Source organism: Coturnix japonica, chromosome 5 (assembly GCF_054131305.1).
Source record: "Coturnix japonica strain WE chromosome 5, WE-NBRP24, whole genome shotgun sequence".
NCBI lineage: Eukaryota > Metazoa > Chordata > Aves > Galliformes > Phasianidae > Coturnix > Coturnix japonica.
Window position 1 is genome coordinate 38,748,157 of NC_140667.1, and position 23,085 is coordinate 38,771,241.

At 44.5% G+C, this 23,085-nt stretch overlaps 1 protein-coding gene and 1 long non-coding RNA gene across 45 annotated transcripts in view; one reads left to right on the forward strand and one right to left on the reverse strand.

Moving 5' to 3' along the window:
- NRXN3 (neurexin 3) overlaps positions 1–23,085 on the forward strand; it is an 887,795-nt gene that overhangs the window by 541,859 nt on the left and 322,851 nt on the right. For 4 of the 44 annotated variants that reach the window (XM_032445107.2, XM_015865169.3, XM_015865172.3 and 1 more), the window contains exon 1: positions 20,420–21,500. The exons of the other annotated variants lie outside the window; for them this stretch is intronic. In XM_032445107.2, the coding sequence (XP_032300998.1) occupies positions 21,257–21,500 (244 nt within the window). In that variant the 5' untranslated portion in view covers positions 20,420–21,256. Of the gene's footprint in view, positions 1–20,419; positions 21,501–23,085 lie in introns of those variants that run through there. 44 annotated transcript variants of the gene reach the window in all.
- LOC116653523 (uncharacterized) lies at positions 5,369–20,949 on the reverse strand. The gene is made up of 2 exons (XR_004307556.2): positions 20,820–20,949; positions 5,369–5,588 (listed from the first exon to the last, which is right to left on the reverse strand). It is a non-coding gene; the product is annotated as an uncharacterized LOC116653523 (long non-coding RNA).

Below are 23,085 nucleotides of genomic sequence, written 5' to 3' on the forward strand. Positions count from 1 at the left end.
TTTAGGCATTTCATTTAAATTTGCTTTGAAATGAGCACTGTTCCAGATAAACTAAAAACTAGCAGAATGTCCCTAGGGATAGCATGTTGAGTCAGAGAGATAAGAGGAGAGTAGAGTTGGAGGGCACTTTAGAAAACATTGGGCTGCAAGATTTGCTTTTGCTCCTAATCAAAACAGTCAAGATTTACAGAAGTAGTGGTTTTGATTACCTTGATTTTTATGATTGGAAATTAGGTGCAAAACCTGGTTGCAGAAAGTGCTGATCAGTCTTCTGAAACTCATCTTTTTGTAAGGGTTTGCTAGTTGGACACCCAAATACTGAGATACCAAACTAACACTATGCTGTAAGAAAACATTAGTCTGGCTGAATAGCTACAATGTTAACCTGGTAAGGTGTTAAGTAATAGTCATCAGCTCTGTTGTCAAACAGCGAGGAATTGCAACCCCAAAGGAAAGAAACAATCTAACAAATTGTCTGTGTTGGAGGATTTGCCAAAAGAGTTCCAATCACAACTTGTACAACTAGCTTAAGTCTTCTGCCAGTGTGGGGCAGAGGTAGCTGTACTGTGGAAAACCACCTTTTTTGTTCATGTTCCTAGCACAGTTTTTCCTCATATGAGCCATGTCCTTTTCAAAGATAGACAAGAGATGGAAAATTCCACCACCAGATTCAAACAGGGAGAACTTCTCATTTGGGTGTACAAATAGCTGCCTACCTGGGGAGTCATCTTAGGTTTGCAAAGATTGTCCCTCTGAATATATTTGCATTGCCGTAGTCCTGCATGATCCTGTCCTTACCAGGCGCTTATGTACAATATGGCAAATGGCTTAATACAATTTTTTCTCATTCTACTTCCTTCTACAAATCACTGCTTTTTAATTTAAAAGCTTAACAAAAAGCATATTTCTGGCCTGTAAATGTTGTGCAGGCTGCTAGGATGTATGTGACAGTCACCCCATTCCGTTATATGTGCCCTCTCTTGCTTGCTCTTCTTCTTTGGTGCTGAAAATATAATGAAAGTCACTGAGACCTCAGTGGACCTCAACCTGTTGATTAGAGTTGGATAAACTAGACAAATTCTGGTGGGAATGGAAGGCATTTATGATGACTACCTGGCATTTTTCTCTGCCCTTTTTTATGTACTTGTCACTGTATTTTCCCACATCAATCTCATAAAACATTCTTTTGCTCATGCTTGAAATATTGATATTATCCTACAGCAAAGATAAAAGAACATCACAGAGCAATATGGCTTGGTGATAGAATTATCTGCAATACACAGAAATCTCTACTGATGTTTAGGGCTGGCATGGTATTAAACACATTACTTTTGCTGACAGGCGTTTTCATTTCCTTGCATCATGCAGGTAGGGGAATTTGAAGAAAATCTAGTTTTCAGTTCGGGATTTGTTCAATAAAAAATGTAAAACAGAAATGTCAGTGGATATGATAGCGTCTCATTAAATCAAAAAGAACTCACTGGAAGTTTAAGTAAGTTTCACAGAAGGCTGTTTGTTTTTTGTGTATATGTATACATTTCTATGTATGCATTTACAAATACATCTATCTATACATATCTATGTATATGAATATATACGTAAGTTTATGTTTTGAATCTTACAACTCTACCATATTTAACAAATCTTCAGTTTGTAGTGAAGAGGGATTCGCACCAGGGAGGGGGGTAAAGCACTATGGCACATTTTATTCTGTATGTTCTTTTTTTCCCCAGAGTCATGGTACCATGATGGAGGTGTTACTAAAATCAGGTCTTTTTCCCAAACCATCCATGAGTTATGTGTTTCTTGTTTTCTGGTCCTCGACAGAAGATCCTACAGCTTGGGTGGAGTCAACACTGTGCTCTGAAAAAGCAATCAAGTCACACAAAATGTGCTTATAATGTGTGAGGTGCTGTGTAATCAGAATTTGCAATCTGAAATTGTGCATTCAAAACTAGTGGGCATTTCGACTTAATTCCTCTGTTCTTGAGTTCTACATTTGTAAAATGAGCCTATCACCTCTGAAAGATGATGTCCAAAGTAATTAGTTTTTGCAAAACAGTCCAGTGCTTTTCTGAGTGGCACCACAGAAAAGCCCATTTGGATATAAACTACTTTTCAGAGCAGGATTAGTATGGTGTGCAGGAAAAGGGGCTACAAATTGAGCAATGAAGATAAAGCAGAGTATCAAACAAGCACACCTTCAACAGGCATTATTTTTCCTGTGCACTGTGTGAAAGAAAGGTCATGACAAAAAGAATGGTGTGTGATCACATAATTAGAGGCTTTTTCAAACCATACACCCATGAAAACCAGGGACTAGTTTTATGCTGAGGTTATACAGAAATGCATGCCTGGAGATCAGCAGTGTTATAGGTAATAGTGGCTGCTCCTGATGGGACAGCCTTGGGTGCAGTGAAAGTGGTGTAATGGCTGGGGCTCCCTCGATGTCCATTTTGCCCCCAGTCCTCCTCTCCATAAATTGGAGATAATTAACAATTGATTTATATGCACTGTTTGGAATAGTTGGATGCTGTACATCATTTTGGAATGGAGTTTTCTCATATTGTCAGGATCACACCTAGACTGTAGAATAAAATTTTGTGTTCTGCTACTGTTCTGAATGAAACTGACCAGATCACACCTTCTGCAATGTAGAAGGTTCTAGCTTTGGAGCAGGAGATTCTGAGGTATCTTCTTGCTATCACTGCATATTTTGGTATTTTGCATGAATCTGACATATAAACTCTGCTTTTTCTTAGTTCTTATGGCTGCTTTTGGAAGGGTACTGCTGAGGTTGAACTGCATCAGTTTTTGTAATGTAGCCTTTCCTGCTGGATGTGACGTCAACTTTTCTTTCAGGTTTCAGTCTTGACAATTAGGAAAAAAAACAAACCCACACTTCTCTCTCATCAGAAGGATTTTTTGATCTGGTTAATTCCTAGGTGAGAAAATGCATGTAATTTTAGAATTCCCTTGAGAACTGTACCAAAAGGAGAACTGTTCTCACCATTTCTATAGTTTACTGCCTTTTGAGATCTATGAGAGAAACATTTATGTTTCTCAAGAAGTCTTGAGCCAATGGAAAAACTTTTAATCCTGTCCAAAAGGAATGAGACAGTCTATCTCTTGCCATATCCATGAATGTGCCAGTAGTGAATCTAGTATGTGAATATACCTGTAAACACACCCTTCAAGCAAAGGTTGATTCTGTGGAGTTATGTTGCCTTTTACATTACCTCTTGTTCTAGGTACCTTTAAGGTCAGTGCTATTGAGTATGTTTCTTTGTGTGGCAATTTATATTGCGTGCAGGGCTCCAGGGGCAGTGTTTGGGATCACACGGCTGTAGGCTGTGAAAAACCTCTGCATTCATCCATCATCTTCAAGGCAGTGGAAAGGCTCATTCTTTTTGCCAGGCTTTAGCTGCAGGAGCCTGGATGTGTCTTCACCTCGGAGCTGCTATTGGGCTGCCATGCGGGGAATATTCAGCATTCAGAGCATCCCTTCTGCAGCTGCCTGGCAGAGCACCAGGCTAGCAAGAGGGCACAAGAGAAAGCATGACCATGTTTAAAACTACTCAGGCTCATCAGCAGACTGTGGTATTGCAGAGTTAGAGAGGTAACATGGTTGTGTTGTTAATCGTTATGCAAATAAGATGCCAGCTGGCAATAGTGATGAAAAGGGAATGTTCCTGGAATTGAGAAATGCTGCAGGCCACAAGGCAAAGGGGTGAGGTTGTGTGTGTGCTAATCTTGATCCTTGTCCCACTGTAGCCCGTGGAACAGGGAGACATGGGAAGGAAAAAGGTAAAAGGATAAGACAGTTAGTCACAGGGAAGACAGAGGAGATATGTTACCTGCCTGAGCAAGATGGGTTCCAAGGAAGCTGAGGCAGCATAAAGGAGAACGCTGTTGCCTAGCTAAGTTTTAACTAGATGAGGCCAGTAACTAGCAGCAGGGACCCAAAACAACTCAATTTTAACTTTCCATTTCCTCACTCCAAAGGCAAATAAATGCATATTTAACTGATCACAGCGGTTAAATGCCGCTCCAGTAACGAAGCATTCTGTTATATCTGCCTAGCAAACACCTGGATGTGCCTCTGTAGAAAAGACGTTTGAAATGTTCACTGATCAGGAATTCTGGATTGTTTTTAAACATGTGATGTCTTCTTTTTGCTAGGGCATAATTTAATTTTGAGGCCACTGGTGTCTAATATGTATCTTAAAATCTGAACTCCTGCAAGTACATGGTGTTAGTATATCTACTCATTTAATACTTCTGCATAGAAATTTTCTAGCTATTACAGATGAAATACCTTCAGTACACAGTCGAACAATCTCTGTTTCCCTCTTCCCTTTCTCAGATTCAAAAGGACGGGCAAATAAAACAAATGTTATGTACGTACATTTTTACACTGGAGGGGCCAGACTGGAACCAGCTTCCAATCTCAGACCTTCAGTGCTGGTGGGGTTAGTGGCCTGGCCTTCTTTCTTTCTGCCTTTCAGCCTGGAGTGGAGCAGCCCCCACTTCTGCCTGAGTGGGGCTCACTGTGGAAGGTGGGAAATGAGGAAAATGACGTTTATGAGGTTTTGTTTTTCCAGTGTAGAAGTCCCCCTTGAGCTAGCTGTGCCAGCAGATCTAGGGGTGACACAACTGCAATGGCATAGTGTGCAGGACTGCTTTGCAATGACCTGAGGTTCTCCTGCAATACTAGCCCTCGTAATTTCAGCATCTGACTCTGCTCATACGGGTTATGTTGCAGTGTACATGGTAGCCTGTGTTCTCAAAGATGATATAATGACTTGAAAAACAAGTTCTATCTGATTAAACACCTTTATGACTTGGGACTGCACATCTCACTTGACAGTGGTGCAGGGTATGGCAGTGCTTTAACACAGTTCTGCTTCTGCATAGTGACACCATTTTGCAGCATGTTTTGCTGAACAGGCCATTGGGTATGATGAGCCCCACAGTTAGCTGCAGAATGAAACTGATGATCCTTCTGATATCTTTCTTGTAAGATCAGAAATTGAATCTATAGTATAGAGCAATTATTTTTTATTTTTTTTTTAATCTGGGAACACTAAGGATTGAGGCTGACTGAGCAAGGAGTGACCTTTGGGATGATACAAGAGCCATGGCTATGCTGTAAGGGAAGGAGGTGATTCATAGAGACTGCTGAGCATAAACTCTGCAACTCTCTAATACTCTGGTTCTATAGAATAACCAGCAGTCTGCCCTCATCTGCTTGTATTTAGCTCTTCTAGCAATTTACTACACCACCCATCTTCCTCAGCATGCCATAGCTACAAAAAAAAAACAAACAACAACAACCAAAAACAAACAAAAACACCCAAGCAATTAATGTGTTTCAAACTTTTATTTATTTGTTTGTTTTAATGGAGAGAGTCCTTCTGTTCTGTGAGAAAGGTCCCTTCAGTCTGTACCCTGGTGGGATTTTCTCATCTTTTCATGTGTGTCCTCTTGCCCTCCCACTCCCCTGGGAAGAACCATGTCCTGCCTTGTGGATGCTGCTGCAGCTGAATGCTGGGAGCTCTGCTGTGGGTCACTGCAATCAGCTGGCTCTGGAAACAGCCAAGGGCAGTGAGCAGTGAGAAAGAAAGCAATTTTTAAATTAAAACAAAACATAACATAACAAAAAAAGAGCAATCCATTTTAGTAAGAGAAAAACATTTGGAAAGCTTTTCACTTAACAAGGTTCTTCTGTGACATTTAGATGCATTTATACAAGTTAAAAAGGAATTTGGCACCTTCCCACCTCACTCAGCAGGCTTAGAAGAGAAAAAGCAAATAAAAAGACAAGATCACTTGATATGTTGCTTTGTCTTTTTCACATGAAGTGTTGTGCCTGTTGATGTTGGCTGAGCACTATTACAGCCCACAAAGGGCTTGATGGAGGAGTCATATTCAGTCAGATCCGGGGCTTTCTTTCTAATGAGGAAAGATAATTATCGTGCCAATCCCTGATGGCTTTTTGCTAGGTGCATTTAATCTGATGGGAGATAGGAGCATCTTCTAATACAGACTTGAGAGTGGGGCCAGCAGGTGTAACAGAGTAATCACTCTGAAGGATTTGTTCATTATTTTCCAGAAAGACAGAGGAGAAAAGTCTTTGTGTCATTGCTTCTTTTTGTCTTCAGTGCTCTTGAGTTCAACTTGTACAGCTTGACCGTGATGGCCCCACTTCTCCAAGCATCTTTAGATATCGTCAGAAATGCTCTCAACAAGCATTTTTAACTCGATTTGACAACCAAGTTATCTGTCTCTCTCCTTCTGTTGGAAAGGGAAAATCTGAGGTGTACTTGATTGGAATTGGATGGTGTGCAGCATCTCCTGAGGCATCTGCTCCCGTGGCTGTCAAGCTGTGTGGGCATGCTTGTATGCTTGCATGCATTTTTTGTTTTACATTACAGATGATATCTTTAGATGTGCATATACCTTTCTGTATTCATATGGATGAATGTACATGTGTCTTTTCTGCAAAAACACACAGGTGCAAATCCCAGGAGAGCGTGCAGATAAGCACATAATTTGGGCGATGTTTACTTACTGTACAGTACTTTGTGCACTCAGTGCATTCATACCTACAAATTTATGGCACCTCTAAAATTTCTGTGAGAGCTGTAACTTTGAGAATTGTCTCATGTATCTTTTTCTCTGTTGCAACATAAATTTGTGGAGTTTCTTTTCCTACTTGGTCTCACAGTCATACCAGAGGGGTTGCCACTGGCTTGGGATTAAGTGACTCTGGATAGCACTGAATAAACTGATTTTGCCTTGGGGAAGAAGGCAAACAGAATTAGGTTGTGAAATACAGAAACTTTAGGAAATTTTGTCTTCCTTTTAAGAGAAGGTACTGAGATTCTCAAGCAACTTGGTCAGACAGAGAAACATGGTAGCTGTAGGTAATGCTTAAATTATAATCTCACTAAGATTTGGTTTAATTTGTCCTTGATTTTACAGTCAATTCTTCTCTAACAGCTCAGTATTTACCGTTTCTGATATGCAGTATGTTCCTACAGTGGAGGTACTTACTGAATGTGGAGACAGCTGGTGGGAACACTGAGGTTTAGATGCTGGGGAAGTGGTTTTTGCACATTAGCTGGATTACTCTAGGATCAATAATGGAAAAGTTGGCAGGATTCACTTGTTGGCTTTAGCTTCCCAGGTTAGCAGCTCTTTGCAGCAAATGGAAGAGTACAGACCTCACAAGCCTGTAGTTTTATGATACCTGTAGGCTTATCACTGCATTGGTTTATATGTGGTTCAAGATTTTGTCCCCATACACTACTAGATCAAGACCAGTGTTATGTCTTGATCACCTAGTCCACCAAATAGGCAATTTTTCTTGCACTGTGGCAAGGTATAGCAGTGGAGAAGAACACCCTGGTCTCTTGATTCATGCACACTATTCCTGGCAACACAAATTTCACTAAACACTGAAGTCACACTGTTGGCTCTGAGGGGAGAAAGCTGTGAGTAAATCTTATTGATCCACATCTCAGTGTCCAGCTGCTGAAACAACTGCTAAAACAGGTGTGTCTAATTTTAGCTTTTGAAACAGCTGGGCAAAGCGTTGTTTCAGTATCTTCTGCTTAAAAAGAAGGCAGGTGGCATTCTCTGAACATGCCACTGTTGAATTAGATCCATTAATATTGTCGAGTCAACTTAACTTAATTCTCCCTGCCTGCTAACAAGAGCACTTTGGAAGGAGTGGAGAAGAATAACAGGGTACCTTGGATAATGCAGAAGGGAACGAGATTGCAGTGTGTGTGTTCTAGCAACAGCAATTTAATCAATTTAGGTGCATCTGTGCTACCCATCACTTTGCTGGCTGTTTGTATTTCTTTTGCCTGGGTGACTTCAGCCATCTATGTGCTATCTGTATTTTTTTAAATGAAGGCATAATTCATTGCAGTACAGATTGCACATGCACTTGAATAGATGTGTGTGAGAGAGAACACATTAAAAAAGCCACCAGCAGCCCTGTTCTGAGTGATTTTGTATTTTGACGCAAAATCAAGCATACAGAGTTGAGGCATGCTGGGAGTAAACATTGTTTTTTTCCTTTCTACAATCCTTTCAGTCTTTAATTACAGGACTTACATGTTATTGTGGATTCCTGATTTGTTTGTGAGGCGGTAACCATCAGTAGTTGAAACAAATTATGTAGTTAGAAAATGCTGTAGTCTGGGTGTTTTGGGTGCTATAAAAATGACGTGTGTATTGGATAATGAAGAGGAAGGAGGGGGCCTAATAATTAGATGCCTTGAATTCTACCTTGGCTACTCATGTCACATTATACTCCTGTCACTACAGCAGGGTTCGAGAGTGATACATTCTTCCAAAAAACAAGTGAGCACACTGTAGAAGTGAGTTCTAAGCAGCAGAAATGATGGATTGCTACCAGTGCATACTTTCATATTGGTCTGTTTATGTCTACAGGAGCAATGACTTTGAAAGCTAGCTAATTTGTGTAGTGGACTGTGGATCCTCATAACCACTGCTAGGAAGAAGTAGCGAGGGTAACATACGCTATTTAAAAAATGAAACATTTTGTTCATATTCCTTAGCAGCATCTGATTGTGCTAAAGAGGGTATAAGTAGCATCTAGCTCCTCCAGATGTCAGCTATTTAGAGACACACACACCAGAAGTTCCGTGGACAACAAATGACTGAGTCCCACGCAGGATGCTCTTCTTGGCAAATGGGAGTGAGTGGGTGAGCCTGTGTGTGTGCGTGTGCAGGATGGGAAGGGCAATTACAGAAATGGGAGGCTGAGAGAGAAAAGCAGAGATGGATGTAGGTAAAAATACTTGCTAAATGCCAACTCTCCCACTTGGATGGTGTGGGATTTTTGCCCAGCATAGTCTTGGTGCGTTGTCTAGTCTGATTTTGATGCTTTAAACATTTTTTTATCATGACGTATGTAACCTAAGCTATGCTAAGTTCTGTATCAGCATCTAGGTATGTATTATCTTCAGCCTGTAAATAGCGACCCAAGAAAACCCTGTGATGAGTGTGATTTGTTGCAGTACCACATTCCAAGAAAAGAACTTTTGCTGAAGAAGCTTTTCAGGGACATATTTCTTCAGATTAAAGTTTTGTTAAGAAGTTCCCTAAAGCTCAGCAGTGTTTCTGGGAATGAGTCTCACAGAACTTGTGTATTAGAGGCTGGACTGGAGATTTTCCTCAGATACTACAGATCCAGGCTGTAATGCTGCATCCTGTCAGGAAAGGGATCCGAGTCTGCATTTCATGTATTCCCTGAATGCCCTCCCTTCAGACCTGTCAGGTCAATCTCTTCTTGCCTGGTGTATAGTTCATAGCTTTTAATGATCTCTAACAATGGGGAGTGAGCTTAGCTGGTAAGATTAAACTGGAAAGAGTGACTGTCAGCCAGAGTTAGGGGCTTTATCTGAAAAGGAGGAAATGCCTGAATCAGAGGATCCAAACTGTATGCCTGTATGCCACATGTCTGTCTTAACCAAGGGGTTCATAGGGGATAGTTATGGCTGTTCTTGCTTTTCATGATTTCCTTTGAAAAGTGTTAGTTTTTAATTAGTTTGACTAATAAGTTTGACTACCAAAATCTCAATTTTCTTAATAAAATGGAATTGCCTTTTCACTTACCCTGCATGTAATGCACATTGTTCACTTGAGTCAGATGTAAGAAAATGGCAAGCTGGATTTTTGAAAGCTTCTTTGACAATGAAAACAAGACACATTTTCAAAATTGACCAGTTTCTGTTTGGAAAATCAAGTATCAAATGTCACAGATCATTGGGTGAGGATCACTGGCTCCTCCTACTCTAAATAATGGCTCCTGCGATTCTTTCCCTTCCTATCGGATTTTTATATAGTGCTGAAAAACAGGATCCATTTTCTTCTCATTACTACTGATCAGCAGGGAATAAGCAGTGCTGATAATATAATAATAGAGTAGAACACTGCTCACAAAAATGGTGATATTGTGAAAACAAATGTTGTCTTGAATTTTGTCTCAGACATATGTGCAAGATTGTTCCTTACAGGCTTTTTAAAATCCTACTTAAATCCAAGTAGTGAGACTTCTAGCACTTTCTTTAGGCATATTTATCCCTGAAGAAAGTGGAAGTGCACTGTCACACTGGCTTTGGTATTTACTTTTGCAAAATGCTTTCCTGCTACCTCAAAATGAATTTGATAATTTATTTCTCTTTCTCCGTGCAATTTCAGTTTAGTGCATGGCTCTGATACCAGAGCAATGTTTACATGTGGGGAAAGACTGGCAGTCTCCTTGTGTTTTAGCTCCAGCCAGGCTGGGTCTTGTTACAAGCACTAAATGAAACCTTCTGTTTGCAGTGGAGAGTAATACTCGATCAAAGTGGCACAGAATTACTCACCTCTGAAAGTTTCCTTCTGCTGCTGCTATTTCTATAGTCCTTTAACTAAAACGTACCTCATTACTGTACATATATAGTACAGCTGAATTGACAGTCTTTCATGCCATATTGTTTAGCACTAGTCCTTGTTTTACAAAAGGTTTATTTCAATATCACCCTTAGTGAGAAGTTGGCGTATTATAACTTAATTGATCACATCACCCAAGGCTATAGTGCACTAGAGCAGAAGTATAGAATCACAGAATGGTTTGGGTTAGAAGGGACCTTTGAGTTCCATCCCCCCTGCTATAGGCAGGGACACCTCACTCTAGACAAAGTTCCTCAGAGCCCCATCCAGCCTGGCCTTGGATACTTCCAGGGAGGGGGCATCCACAAGTACACCATTGTTTTAGCATGGTCTCCTAAGGAAGTGGTACTTACAACCTTGTGTAGCCATTGTCTCCTTGATTGTCTGGCCAACAAATACTGACAGGAATCATAGATCCATAGAATGGCCTGGGTTGAAAAGGACCACGATGATCATCTAGTTCCAACCCCCTGCTATGTGCAGGGTCACCAGCCACTAGACCAGGCTGCCCAGAGCCAGATCCAGCCTGGCCTTGAATGCCTCCAGGGCATCCATAACCTCCTTGGGCAACCTGTTCCAGTCCATCACCACCCTCTGTGTGAAGAAGCCCCAGAGATGAATTCCTACAGCACCTTCCTCATCCCTGCTGCTCAGGGCTGCTTTTCCAGCTGATGGGCTCACAGCTCTGAACTTGCACAGAGAAGAGATGACCTCATCTCTTCTCTGCAAGAAGGGCATGAAGGAAAAAGGGAAGGTGTTTCAGGGAAATGAGAAAATAGAACACAAATCTGAGAATGTCAGGAGAGAGAGAGAAAATAAGAGGAGAGCAGAGTGTGATATGGTGAGGTTATTACAGTGATAAAGGGGAAACATGAAACTGAGTTTCCCACTCATTTATTTCTGTAGTTCCACTGTTTGCAGAACAACTTCTTTCTAAATAGACAGGAATATCAGATGTCCTCCTTTAATCTGCCTACTGCTAAGTTTCTGAGGATGACATCCAGTGTAGGAGCTGGTAGTAGGCAAGAAGCAACTGAGTGTCAGTGCAAGAAAAGGTGTTATACCAAGCACCTGTATATCTGTGTGTTCTGTTGATCACATACTGTTGTCTGTCTCTTTTATGGGTTTTTGGTAGCTTGGGTTGTCACAGAATAGCTATGTTCTGATTTCTGTGCAGGAGGAGATGAGAATGCAGGGATGAAGACAGTGACAGTGTGACTCAGAGTTAGTCATCCCGAAGACCACTCAGTTTTCTTTTATCCCCAGGATAGCCACCATCCTTCTGCCAGTACCCAGGAGGAGTCAGTGACAGCTATGCTGAATGCTCTGTTTTGGTGACTGATAAAAAGAGAACAAGGAAGCAAAGGGGAAGGGGATGAAACATCTAGATTAAACTATGCATACTTAACCTTAAGGGATGTCTTCAAGGATGCATTGGTCCAGAGTGCAGATGGCTTCTGAATGACCAACAGAAGTTCTGAAGTAGTGGAAAAAAAGTGTGATCCTTCAAGTGAGCTCCCTCTGAGCAGCTCGTAGGTATTTCCTTGTTTTCCTCCTTTTCTGGTTTTTCTGTAGTTATCCTCATTAATAGTGTGAGAAAGTGATAAGAGGCTCCAGAGGAGAGAGAGGAACAGAAATACATGTGCATGCACATGCGTTTGTGTGCATCTGACTAGTTAAAACATAATCCCTGCGTCCCTATAATTAGTTTTTCCCTTGATGCTTTACAGTGAGTAGCTGGAGTTTTTGTCTGTCCTGTCCAATAAATAGCACATCCGTGTTGGGAGCAGTTTATGCCTTATCTCTTGTACACAGCCTATCAATAAGGAAGCATGCTGCTCTTCCCCTCCTTTATTTCCTCTTCATGATTTTCACAGTTGCTTGGTGGTTATAGCCTATGTATTCCTGATGCTCTGGTGTTAGCCTTTGAGCTCCAATTGGGCTGTTTTACCGTTGCGTGCCTCCCCCTACTCTCCTCAGCTCTATACATTTCTCAGAGACAAGGAGCTGGATAAAGGAAAGTGTTGTGTTTGAGAAAACAGCCTTTGTGCATCCATGTGACTAGCACACCGGTGTCTGAATCACAGTCAGGGTAGTTTATCTGACAAGGCAGGGGAACTGCTGTTGTCTCATGAGACCTGCAATGCTGGATGAGCTTGTGGGGGTGGAGTGAATCCTGAAGCCCTGGGGAATGGAAGAAGGGGGGAAGTGCTTTGCAAGTGAGGTGTTTTTAAAGTACTTCATGCTCCTTACATCTGTTCTCACTATTGCGCTTTTGTTTGGCTTCTCCGCTAAAGACCAGGTATCCCAGTAAATTCTCTGATCAGGAGACACCAATGGACATGTGCTGTATTTTGCTCTGACCTGTTTGATTTGTGTGGCTTTGCTGGGTGCCTTGAAGCCAGAGGTTGGCCTTGGTGGCATGAAAAGCACCAGCGTGGAATGGGAACTTGATTCTGTACTACCACCCATCCCATAGCAGCATGCCACAGTGACCTATGCCACATTTTCTGAGATGCAAAATCTATTAAAAATCTCAGTGCAAAAGCTGCTCCCAGGATCAGGGCTTACCCTTTCGACTTTTTCCACTCCCTCCCATCTCATTTCACCATTCTTTTTGTGCATTCAGCAGGATGTCCCACCTATGTACTGATCTTGTTCTTTGTCTTGCAACTTCATGTTACTTGGGTGCTTCCTATGTGCAAATAAACACATGGTTTTCTCATTTGATATTCATGCTGCTCAAAAATTTAGTGAAATGTCATACCATAGAAGTATTGTGATATATTATTAATCATGCCCCACCCTGGAGGTGCTCAAGGCCAGGTTGGATGGAGCCCTGGGCAGCCTGATCTAGCTGGGGGTAGCCCTGTCCATGGCGAGGGGCTGGAGCTTGACAATCTTCCAACCCAAGCCATTCTATGATTCTGTATATCCTATAGTTATTATATTTCCACACATTTTTTTTCTGGACATAAGGAAAGTTGATTTTAGCTCATTTAAGATTTTTAATTTTTAGATGTCAGAATTCACTTCTTCAACTACAAAAGATTTCTGAAAAGAATAAGAAACCACCACAGTAATTCTGCTGACAAAGAAAGTTGAGCACCAGTGTACAGAGAGCTTCCAGAAGCATTGATTCTTCCTCATTTCAAGTTAGACAGCATCATCAAGAATGTGAAGGTTATTCTGCCTTGGAGCAGAGGGATGGACTAAGAGGCTCCTGCCTCTTAAGGCAGGCAGACTAAGAGGCTCCTGCCTGCCTTGTCTGTTATCAGCCCAGGTGTTTGAAGGGAAATTTATTTTCCTACCATGGTTGAGAGCAGCTAGAACACATACTGTGCCATGCTTGGGCTGTGGCATACCCATGACATGATCATGTAGCATGGGCATTATTGGTAGCAATGGCTGCTTCCTCTGGACAAGAGCCCATCTCACAGGCCAAGCGACTGCTACAAACCAGCAAGTTGGTCTGACATGGGCTGTGCAGCATGGGCTCTATCAGAGTTAAAAGCAGAAGAATCATTCTTCACATTGTCTCCTTTTGTCCTTCCATTTTTTTTTAGCTTTGGCTGCTCTGACCTTCTTCTTTTCTTCATCTTCTGCACACTGACAAGGTATACATCTTAGGAAATTACACCTATCAGCAGCTCCCACACGAGCAGGCTTGGCCACGGGAGATGCTTCACTTTTAGTCTGGCTGGCAGTGAGACACTTGTATCACTGAAAGATTTTCCCCCTACATCTTCCTTTGCTTTTCTTTCAATTCTTTTTTTTTTTTTTTTTTTTTTTTTTTCCCCAGCAGTTGGAAGACTACAGCAAACACCAGTCACCTGGCAGTTATTGCTGTGAGATGAACAGGTGATTACAGGCAAAAGCCAGGGAAGATGATAGGTGGAAGAGAGGAAAGAAGCAGAGGGGAACCTCTGCAGTGTCTATTAGAGAGCTTGCTTTTCATTAGCACACAAGCCAGTTTAGAGGAGCAAAAAGCAACAGTTTTTCCAGCTTTTCCTTTCTGTGCCAGACAAGATTTTTTTGAGGGTAAAAGAAAAAAAAAAAGTCTCCCTTCTGTTCTCATGGGTAAAAATTAAAAGAGTTCCCTATTTATCACAGCAGAAATTTTAGCTCCATCTATTTCTTTTCTCTTTCTAATTCAGCCTTTGAGGTACCATTTCAGTTTTAGAATTCAGAGCTCTTCAGAAATAATTTCCCCTTGCTTTTCTTCCACACTAAAAATTCATGCCATAAATGTTAATTTTGCAGTGTTAATATTTAGCACTAGCACGGAAGGTGCTGGACCAGCAGCCCTTGGACACCTAAATCTAGACCTAAAGAATAGTGGAGCCAAGACAATGATAGGTCACGTGTTCTCTCTTGAACTCTGCTTATGTATCTGACATCTTGCTGCTGGGGGGATCAACAGCAGCAAGGGATTGCAGCAGGGTTATCCCAGGCAAGGTTCACACCTAGGCTGGTAACAGACAGCTAGCCTTACTGGCCAACACTAATTCCAGGCATAGGGAGAGAAAGGTACACCTATACTTTTGTTTCCACAATCACAGTAACTACTTACATCCATAGTATCTGTTGCTAGGAGTTATGCTAGAGATGAATTTGGCTCAGTATAAAACCTAGCTAACTGCAGAGTTGCCTGTCTGTGAGAGGGGCTGTTATCAATGATGGATGTGTAGTTCTCAGCTCATGCTACAGGTCACTGCCATTTTATTATGGTATCTTCAGTGAAACATAGGTAGTAGTGGTACTTAAGTGTGACCTCTGTGACAGAAGCTTCAGGAAATGAAATCCATCAGGCTACTCTTTTACACTGGGAGTTGAATTGCTATCAAAATTGAAGCAGTGGGCAACCCTGATTTCTTCAAATTCGGACATTCTTTGAAGTTCTGTAGCCTTTCTGAGCTTGTAAAACCATTGATAGAAAGGCACATTGCTTTAACAGGTACAAGAAATAAAAGTAGCTTCTGTTTCTCTGCATGAGGAGATTTGAGAGCTGTCACTGAGCCTAGCCTGTACTAAAAGTAAAAGGGGTAGATGCTCTTCAGAAAGCTCTACAGCCATGTCAGAGTGGTTTCCTCATGTGAGATGAGTGTGTTCAGCACATTGCTGCCAGAGCACAGCCTGTTTAGCACACTGCAATAGAGTACTCCAAGTGCAGAGGTTAAGGCCCTTGTGAGATGAAAGGGGACATGCTGGATACTTGATTAGAAGAGATCTTTATAATAGTTGAAGTAAACCAAACTTAGATATCCTTCATTTAACACAAAGCATTTTCATAGTTACTGATTTTGCTGAAGGTCTGGAGTATGAAAAGAATCTTATCCTAATCAATGGCAGCATTTGGAAAGGGGAGGCTTGCTGGGGCCATGTGCAGATGTCTGAGGGGTGTACCCGGAGAAGACAGAAAGAAGATGTATAATCTTGGGGCTAAGAGCAGTTGCTATAGGCACTCCTTTGTAAAGTCACTACTGCCAATACCTAAACCTTTCCACTCTCTTAGGTTTATAGAATAGCATATTGGAACCAAAAAAGAACTGCCTGCTCATAAAGTTGGCCCAACAGATGTTGGTTCTGGCCTCTCCAGCAAGACTTAAGCTCTCCAGGGAAGGGACTGTCTGCTTCTACAGTTAACATAGTGCTGAGTACACTGAACTGTCCTTTGTACATTAATCTAGTAAACAGGGCCAATTCTAACCTTTTATTATCAGTCTGCATTAGCAAATTCCAACATTACCTCTTTCCAAATTACAATTGATTAATGCTTATGAAAATGAGATGTTCCTCCCGCATTTATTCTTACTTGTTTAAACCAACACTGGGCAGTCAATGCAAAATTTCAGAAAATATCTGAACTTCTTAAGATTTCTGGTCCACAGACTGGACTCTTGGCAGAAGTGAATCTATGTCCCTCAACTTGTCAGAGCTTCCCAATGGTTATTATTGCTTTGGGCTAACTTCCTGCTAGCCCAAGCTCACAGGTTGCAATCAGCTTGCATTTCTCTTCTCCTGAATGAATGTCAAGCATCTGATTGCCCTTCGCTGATGTCAGTCTGCTGGATCTGTTGAATTTACTCACCCTGACATAAATGAGAGAAGAACTAGGCTCCAAAGCTGCTGTATTAGTTGCTTATGGCAAACCATGGTCCCTGGGGGCTGAGCTGGAAAGGGAATTAGGCCTGCCCTGTGTCACTAGTAACAGAGGCTTATGTCTCAGCTGTTGCAGGTAACTTGACTTAACTGCATGCTGAAGGAAAACATGGAAGCCCTGAAAGCTGATTGCTCTGAGCTGGTCGGACTGCTGCTGGTTGGTTACATGCAGAAAAAGCACAGCACAGTAGTGTTGCTCTGGTGGGCAGGGGCACTGAGTCTGCTCCAGCACAGCTCGTTCTGCCTACAGTGCCAAGAAGTATTGGGCTTGTGGTCACTGCTGTCCTCAGCAGTATTTGGTAGTTCTGTAAATACAATGGTGCCTGCATTCCAGTCCTAAGCTTTCTATACACGCAGTCCCCTCTGATTTATTTTATTTAAGCTTCTATTTTAAAATCATAAGTAGAACCTGTTCTCACCCTCCGTCTTGTTCTTGGAAAAGGACATTAAAAAAAGAAAAAAAAAAGTGACTATCTTGAATCTTGACACAACCAGTCTGAGTCACAAAAAAGCTTTGGGTCACAGCCTGTTCTTGCTGACCTTACTCTCTTAACCTCATGATGAAGCCTTGCACCAGCTGATGATGTCCCTGATTAGCCTCTATGGGATGGAGCCCGCACTGCCTTCTCCCTGGCAGGCACCACGTATTGCTAAAAACTAATGCAGATTTCCTTTTGGATCTGATTTTAGAGTAGAGCTGGGTGCTTTTTCAGTTCTCAATGCAGCAAAATAAATAACAAAGATTTAATATGAAATATAATATATAGAATCAGACTTGCTGACACAAATAAGGTAGAGTACAAAGTTTTCCAGAGCTTGAAGCCAACTGGGTCTCCTTCTGGGATTCTAAAACCTAGAAACATTTGGTTTATTGTTTCTCATCTCTCAGAAATATGTCGTCCCTCTGCTCTTGTAGTAAAAGAAAAGGGAAAAAAAAAAAACAAAAAAAAACTGTATAAGAAATAAAACTACTTATCTCCTATCTGTGGGGAGCAACTTAGGATGGGAACCAGCGTCCTTGAAAGCACCCATCTCAATTCTGAAGATACCATTACATTTAAAAAGAGGCTATCCTTACCCAGATGAATGTAACAAGCAGGGAAGTAAATGTGACTCTTTTGAAGTAAACCTATTGGGAATAATGTTGCTGAAATTTCACTTCTGGCTCTAAACTTCCCCTCGCCTCCCGAGGGGAAAAGCTGAATTGAAATCTGCCCTCTTCCCACAGTGGTGCTGCTAAATGAATGCGTCACCTGTGAATTACAGGGCAGTAAATACATCCAGTGGCACCTCATAAAGCAAGGCATACTGAAGTTCTGGTGCTTTATGGTGTCACCAGAACCCTGTGATGTATTTATAGCCAGCTTCACAGTTTTTCTGTTGTTTGTTTTTTTTTTTATTTTTATGTTGTACAGATTGGCTCTCTTGGCCTTTCTCCTTTTTGCCCAAGGCAGTTTACCCAGTGGCTTGTAGGAAAGGAAGGTCAGCAGGTAGAACACACACAGGATGACTCCCCAGCATGGGGACAATACACTGCAGCTCTGCTTTTCCTGTTCAGGACTACCAGGCACATTATAGCTAAGGCCAGGCAGTCTGAAATGATGCTCAGGTATTTCATACATCCCCTGAAGGTAAACTAATGCCTTGGTATGAAAGGTTGGTGGCAGTGTGGGTGACACTGTTACTATCTGTATGGGAAATTGGTAATCACAGCCTGAACCTCTGATTAACCAGCTGAGGCAAGTATTGGGTCAGCTGTGGAAGCACAGCTCGACTCCACCTCCTCTAAGACCTTTAAGGGCTGATCACCACCAAGGCAGCATCTCTTGGAGATTGTTCCCTGGTGGAGATTGCCCCAGCTTTTCCAGCCAAGATATTGATATAGATAGGTGAGTTTTCCTTTACAAATAGTGTTTTGAATATTTACCATCATCTTTGTTACCATCTTCTTATTCAACCTTACACTATCATATGTGGGAAAGGGTGAGCGAAGTGAAAAGATGAAAGGAGCAGTGATTTGGGCTGGAGCTTTGAGCATTGAAAGCTCTGCCCTCTCACAGGAGCCCAGGAGGTGGCAAACGTGATGAGGAGCTCAAGCAAGTAGAGAAGAGGATGTGATCCGTTGGACACTTAAATGGCACCTGAGAGCCCCAGGGATGCTGCTCTTAGTTGACAAAGAATGACCTTCTCCTAAGTTTTTCTCTTCTGGCAAAAAGTGGAGGTCAGCAGCCTTTCAGGGCATCTTGGGAGAGGAGGTGGGAGATAAAGTTTAACAGTACAGTTAGGAGAAGGGGGAGACTTCCTCTCCAAGCCATGATGCTCCAGGATATCCTGCAACCTGCAAGGTGACAACTCCAGGGTCCTCAGCAAAGCTCAGGGACAGAAACACTTGAGCACAGATGAAGCTGTCCCTTTCTCTACACTGTCATGCTGCAGGGCACTGCAGGTCTGCCATCCTGACCCATCAGTTTGATGTGCATCCCAGTGAGATGTGCTGTTCAGATCGGAGGATCCCAGGGCCTGTTCTGTTCAGTTCCTGTGTCTATCAAGTACTCATTGGCTTAACACCTCTGAGCCTCTGCTTTCTTATCTGCAGAACAACAAAGTAATACCTAAAGCTGTTAGATGACCTCATTAATAAAAGATTTTAAAGCACTCTCAGATTCTTGGGTGGCAGATGTTGGATAAATTTGAAAGTCATATTCTTGCTTTCCGGATTTAGCACCTACAGTCATTGATTAAGCTCAGAAAAACACTGAAATATTTTTGACTGATTGAGCCACTGGTTTAGATCACTTAAACTGAACGTCTCTAGAAAATAAGCAGTGAGTGTATCAGGGTCAGTGGGAAGCTCCAGATGTAGAACTCGGGCTGACAGCATGATGCACCAGCAGGACTCAAGAGAATGGCCTTAAGTTGCACCAGGAGGGGTTCAGGTTGTTTATTAGGGACAATTTCATCTCAGAAAGAGTGGTAGTACTTTGGAACAGGCTGCCTAGGGAGGTGGTGGACTCTCAGTCCCTGGAGGTGTTCAAGAACTGTACACAGAGGGATATGGTTTAACAGACATGTGGGGGATGGGTTGGTGGTTGTACTGGTTAGATGATCCTAGAGGTCTTCTTCAACATTTATGATTCTGTGAATAGCAATTGAAGGTGTGAACCTGGAATTTGTTTTAGAGAGGTACTTGTGGTATGAGTCAAGCAGGTTTCTGAAGCATGTGTGCACACCCCCAGACGTGGATCTAGAGTGGGAGGCAGGGAACCTGGCAGCCAGGAGCTGTTCCTCCGTCTGGGATGGTGCTCGATATCAGGGGCAGATGAGCCGCTGCCTTTCCCAGCACTTCATACCAACCCCGAAAGTCCCTCCGCTGCTGGTGCCCGGCTTTCCCACCGGGGCTGGAGATTTTGCCATGCACATTGATAGGCACTTCATTACTCGGAGATGCCTCTCCGTGTATTTATTTATTTATGGGCTACGGATTCTGACTGCAGCTCTTGCTCTCAAATACATGGCTGGGGACTCAGGGTATTGTTGAAGGAGCGTTTAAAAGCCAAGCGCATAACACAAGGGAAGCGCTAAGTTACGGTGAGCGCAGCGGGACCCGCTACCGACACCCGGGACCAACCGGGCGGGGCCGGGGCCGGCGCCGGCCGCGTGTGCACGACTCGGGCACATGAATGGTGGGGGTGGAGCCTCCCGATGCCTCAGCCCCCTCCCGGAGCGAGCCAGTCCCTCTGCGGAGTGCTGCCGCCTCCCTCATTGGCTGGCTGCGGCCGGTACATTCGCATACGGCTGGCCCATTCGCGGAGCCGCTTCCTCGGCCGCCCCGGCTGCGTTTCACCTGCGCCGCCGAGTTGCCTGCACTTGGCGTGCCGGCCGCCAGCATCCCGCCCCCGCGCTGGGCACGGCAGCCCCGGCCCCGCTTTTCGCCCACCTGGAGCCTTGGTGCTGCTCTCCCCGGCTCCTCAGGGTTAATCGGCTTCAGCCGTCGGTCGCCTGGATCCGTTGATAGGAGGATAACGAACCAGATCTCTATGTGTGTGTGTGTATGAGCGCGCGCGTGGCTAGCAACTCTGCATTGCAACAGTGCTAGTGGAGAAGCAACAGAAAACCCCCCCTGGAACCGGGATTTAAAAAAAAAAAAAAAAAGAAAAAAATAATAATAATCAGAAATTTACCTGGGGTCTCTGGCTTTTTCTTCTGGTTTTCGTTTTCAGTCGCCCCTCAGCTCGGTGAGGGGTTCCGGGCAGGGAAAGTCCCCGCGGACCTGCAGGAAGCGCCCAGCGAGATTCCCCGGGACCCGCTGCCATGTGCCGCGCTCCTGCGCTTTCCCGGAGTCTCGGAACGGCCGCGGGGCTCCCGGCACTGTAGAGCCAGCCTGGAAGCGGCGCATCCTGTTCTGCTGTGTGCTCCTACCTCCCCCTCCCTCCCCTCCCGCACACGCTCTCTCGCAGACACACGCTGTCTCTCTGCCTCTTGAGCACACACGCACGCCCCAGAGCCTCGGAAGCGGCTCTCCTCTCTGCTAGCATGGGTCCCTTGGCATCATGAACCTTATCCTCTCTCCCTGGCTGGAATTCAGACTGCCCGGCTGTAGGCGCCCCGTGCCTTGACCATGCACCTGAGAACAAACCCCAGCATTTGCCCGGGACGCCGCCCCGCCTGGACCCTGTGGATGTGCTCCCTCTTTTGGGGATGTATCGTCAGCTCTGTGTGGAGTTCCTCTAACGTGGCTTCTTCTGCCTCCTCTTCCTCGTCTGTATCTCAGGCTCAGTACGAGCATCACTTCCACGGCAGCAAGTACCACTCTGTGCCTATCTCTATCTACCGCTCCCCTGTCTCCCTCCGAGGAGGACACGGTGGGTTCCCTCTCTCTTTCTTTCTTTCTATCTCTCTAACGTTTTTGCAGAGCAGTCGGGGCAGCAGAGCAGTCCGGGGAGCACCCTGCGGATGGTGCCTGTGACTCCGGAGGAAGGTCCCCCGGCCCAATTAACCCTCTAGGCACAAGGTCGGGCCGCTTGTCGATCCAACTTCCCGGGAGGGCGGGGTCCGGGCCGGGAGGCAGCGTCCATCCCGCTGGGGCTGGGGGTCCCCCGGGGGCCGGCAGTTCCTCGGCTCTGTGCTCGCGGCTCTTCATTCCTGACCGACCTCGTGTGTCCGCTGTGGGCCGGCCGGTAACCGGGGATGATGCGATGCACTCAGTTTGCCTGCCCGAAGTTGCGGGGTGACTTGGGGAGGGCAGAGAGAGAGGCGACGTCTGTTTACCTTTGCACTGTGCTCCCTGCTTGGAACCCGGCAGTGGATTCCCGGGAAACCCGCGGCAGGAAATTCCGGAGCGGGCTGTAGCTCTGACAGCGAGGGAGAAGGAAAAGGGGGATCTGGGTGATGCCGTGGGAGGGGGACCCGCAAACGTCCTGCCCCTGGGATGCCGAGCAATACAGGACCTGAGCTGCCCCTGCCTGCACTAGGAGAAGCTGGCCTGGGCCTGGCCATCCCGGGGCCCTTTACTGTGTCCCCCTTCTCCTTGTCTCCCCTTTTGCTGCTCCTGACATCTGTCCTACGGCTCCTTCTGACGGGCTAGCTATCCACACAGGGCCTGTGCCGTCCCTGTGGTACAGGTCAAGGGCAGGTCTGGCTCAAGTGAGAACCTGCAGTAGCTCTGCTTGGCCGCCTCTGAGCGTAAAGGCAGCAATAGACTGGAAAGGGGGACAAAGTCTTCTGTCATCCCATCACCAAGCTTCTCCCTCCCATCCTGCCTGCTATCTCCTGTAGCTATTCCTGTAGCTATCCTTTGGGGCAGGGGCAGGCTGAGTTGTCACTTGGGCACAATGGGGGCTGTCTCATGGTCCTTGGGCATTGCTGCAACCGGCAGGGCTCGTGCTGCTAATGATTAATAACTGCTAACTGAGCTTCTTATGGGTGGTACTTAACAGATGGTCATACTGTTTGGCATAGCACTACTTCCCTTCCCTTACTGGGGCCTGAATGTTTTGCGTGCTTTTTAGGTAGAAGGTAAACTCCATAAGCAGGAAATGGACATGCTGACAGGATGCTGCCATGTCTGCCTGCAGAGCTCGCCACACACCTCCACCCGGACCAGTAGCATGCTAGTCCCGAGCTTTTGGTTCTGCAATGCCCTAGGCTCTCACTCCCATGCTGCCAGGCACTGCAGCCTGTCCTGCAGTGCTCACCGCTCCCTGCACCCCCCAGTAGCTCTGCAGAGCACCTCCTGCTGTCTCGGGCTCACTCTGCTGGTGCTCCCTTCTGACTCCCAGTATGTCCTCCTGGCTCCTTTTCTGAGCTAACACACTCTTCAGCTCGTTCCTTGGAAGACCAACCTGTTCTGTGCCATCTGACCCCTTTCTGCTGCTCTTCTGGTCATCTGAGGGCTTGGCTGCAATGTTCCTGGTTTTACCATCTCTGTAACCCTGATCCAGCCCTGCT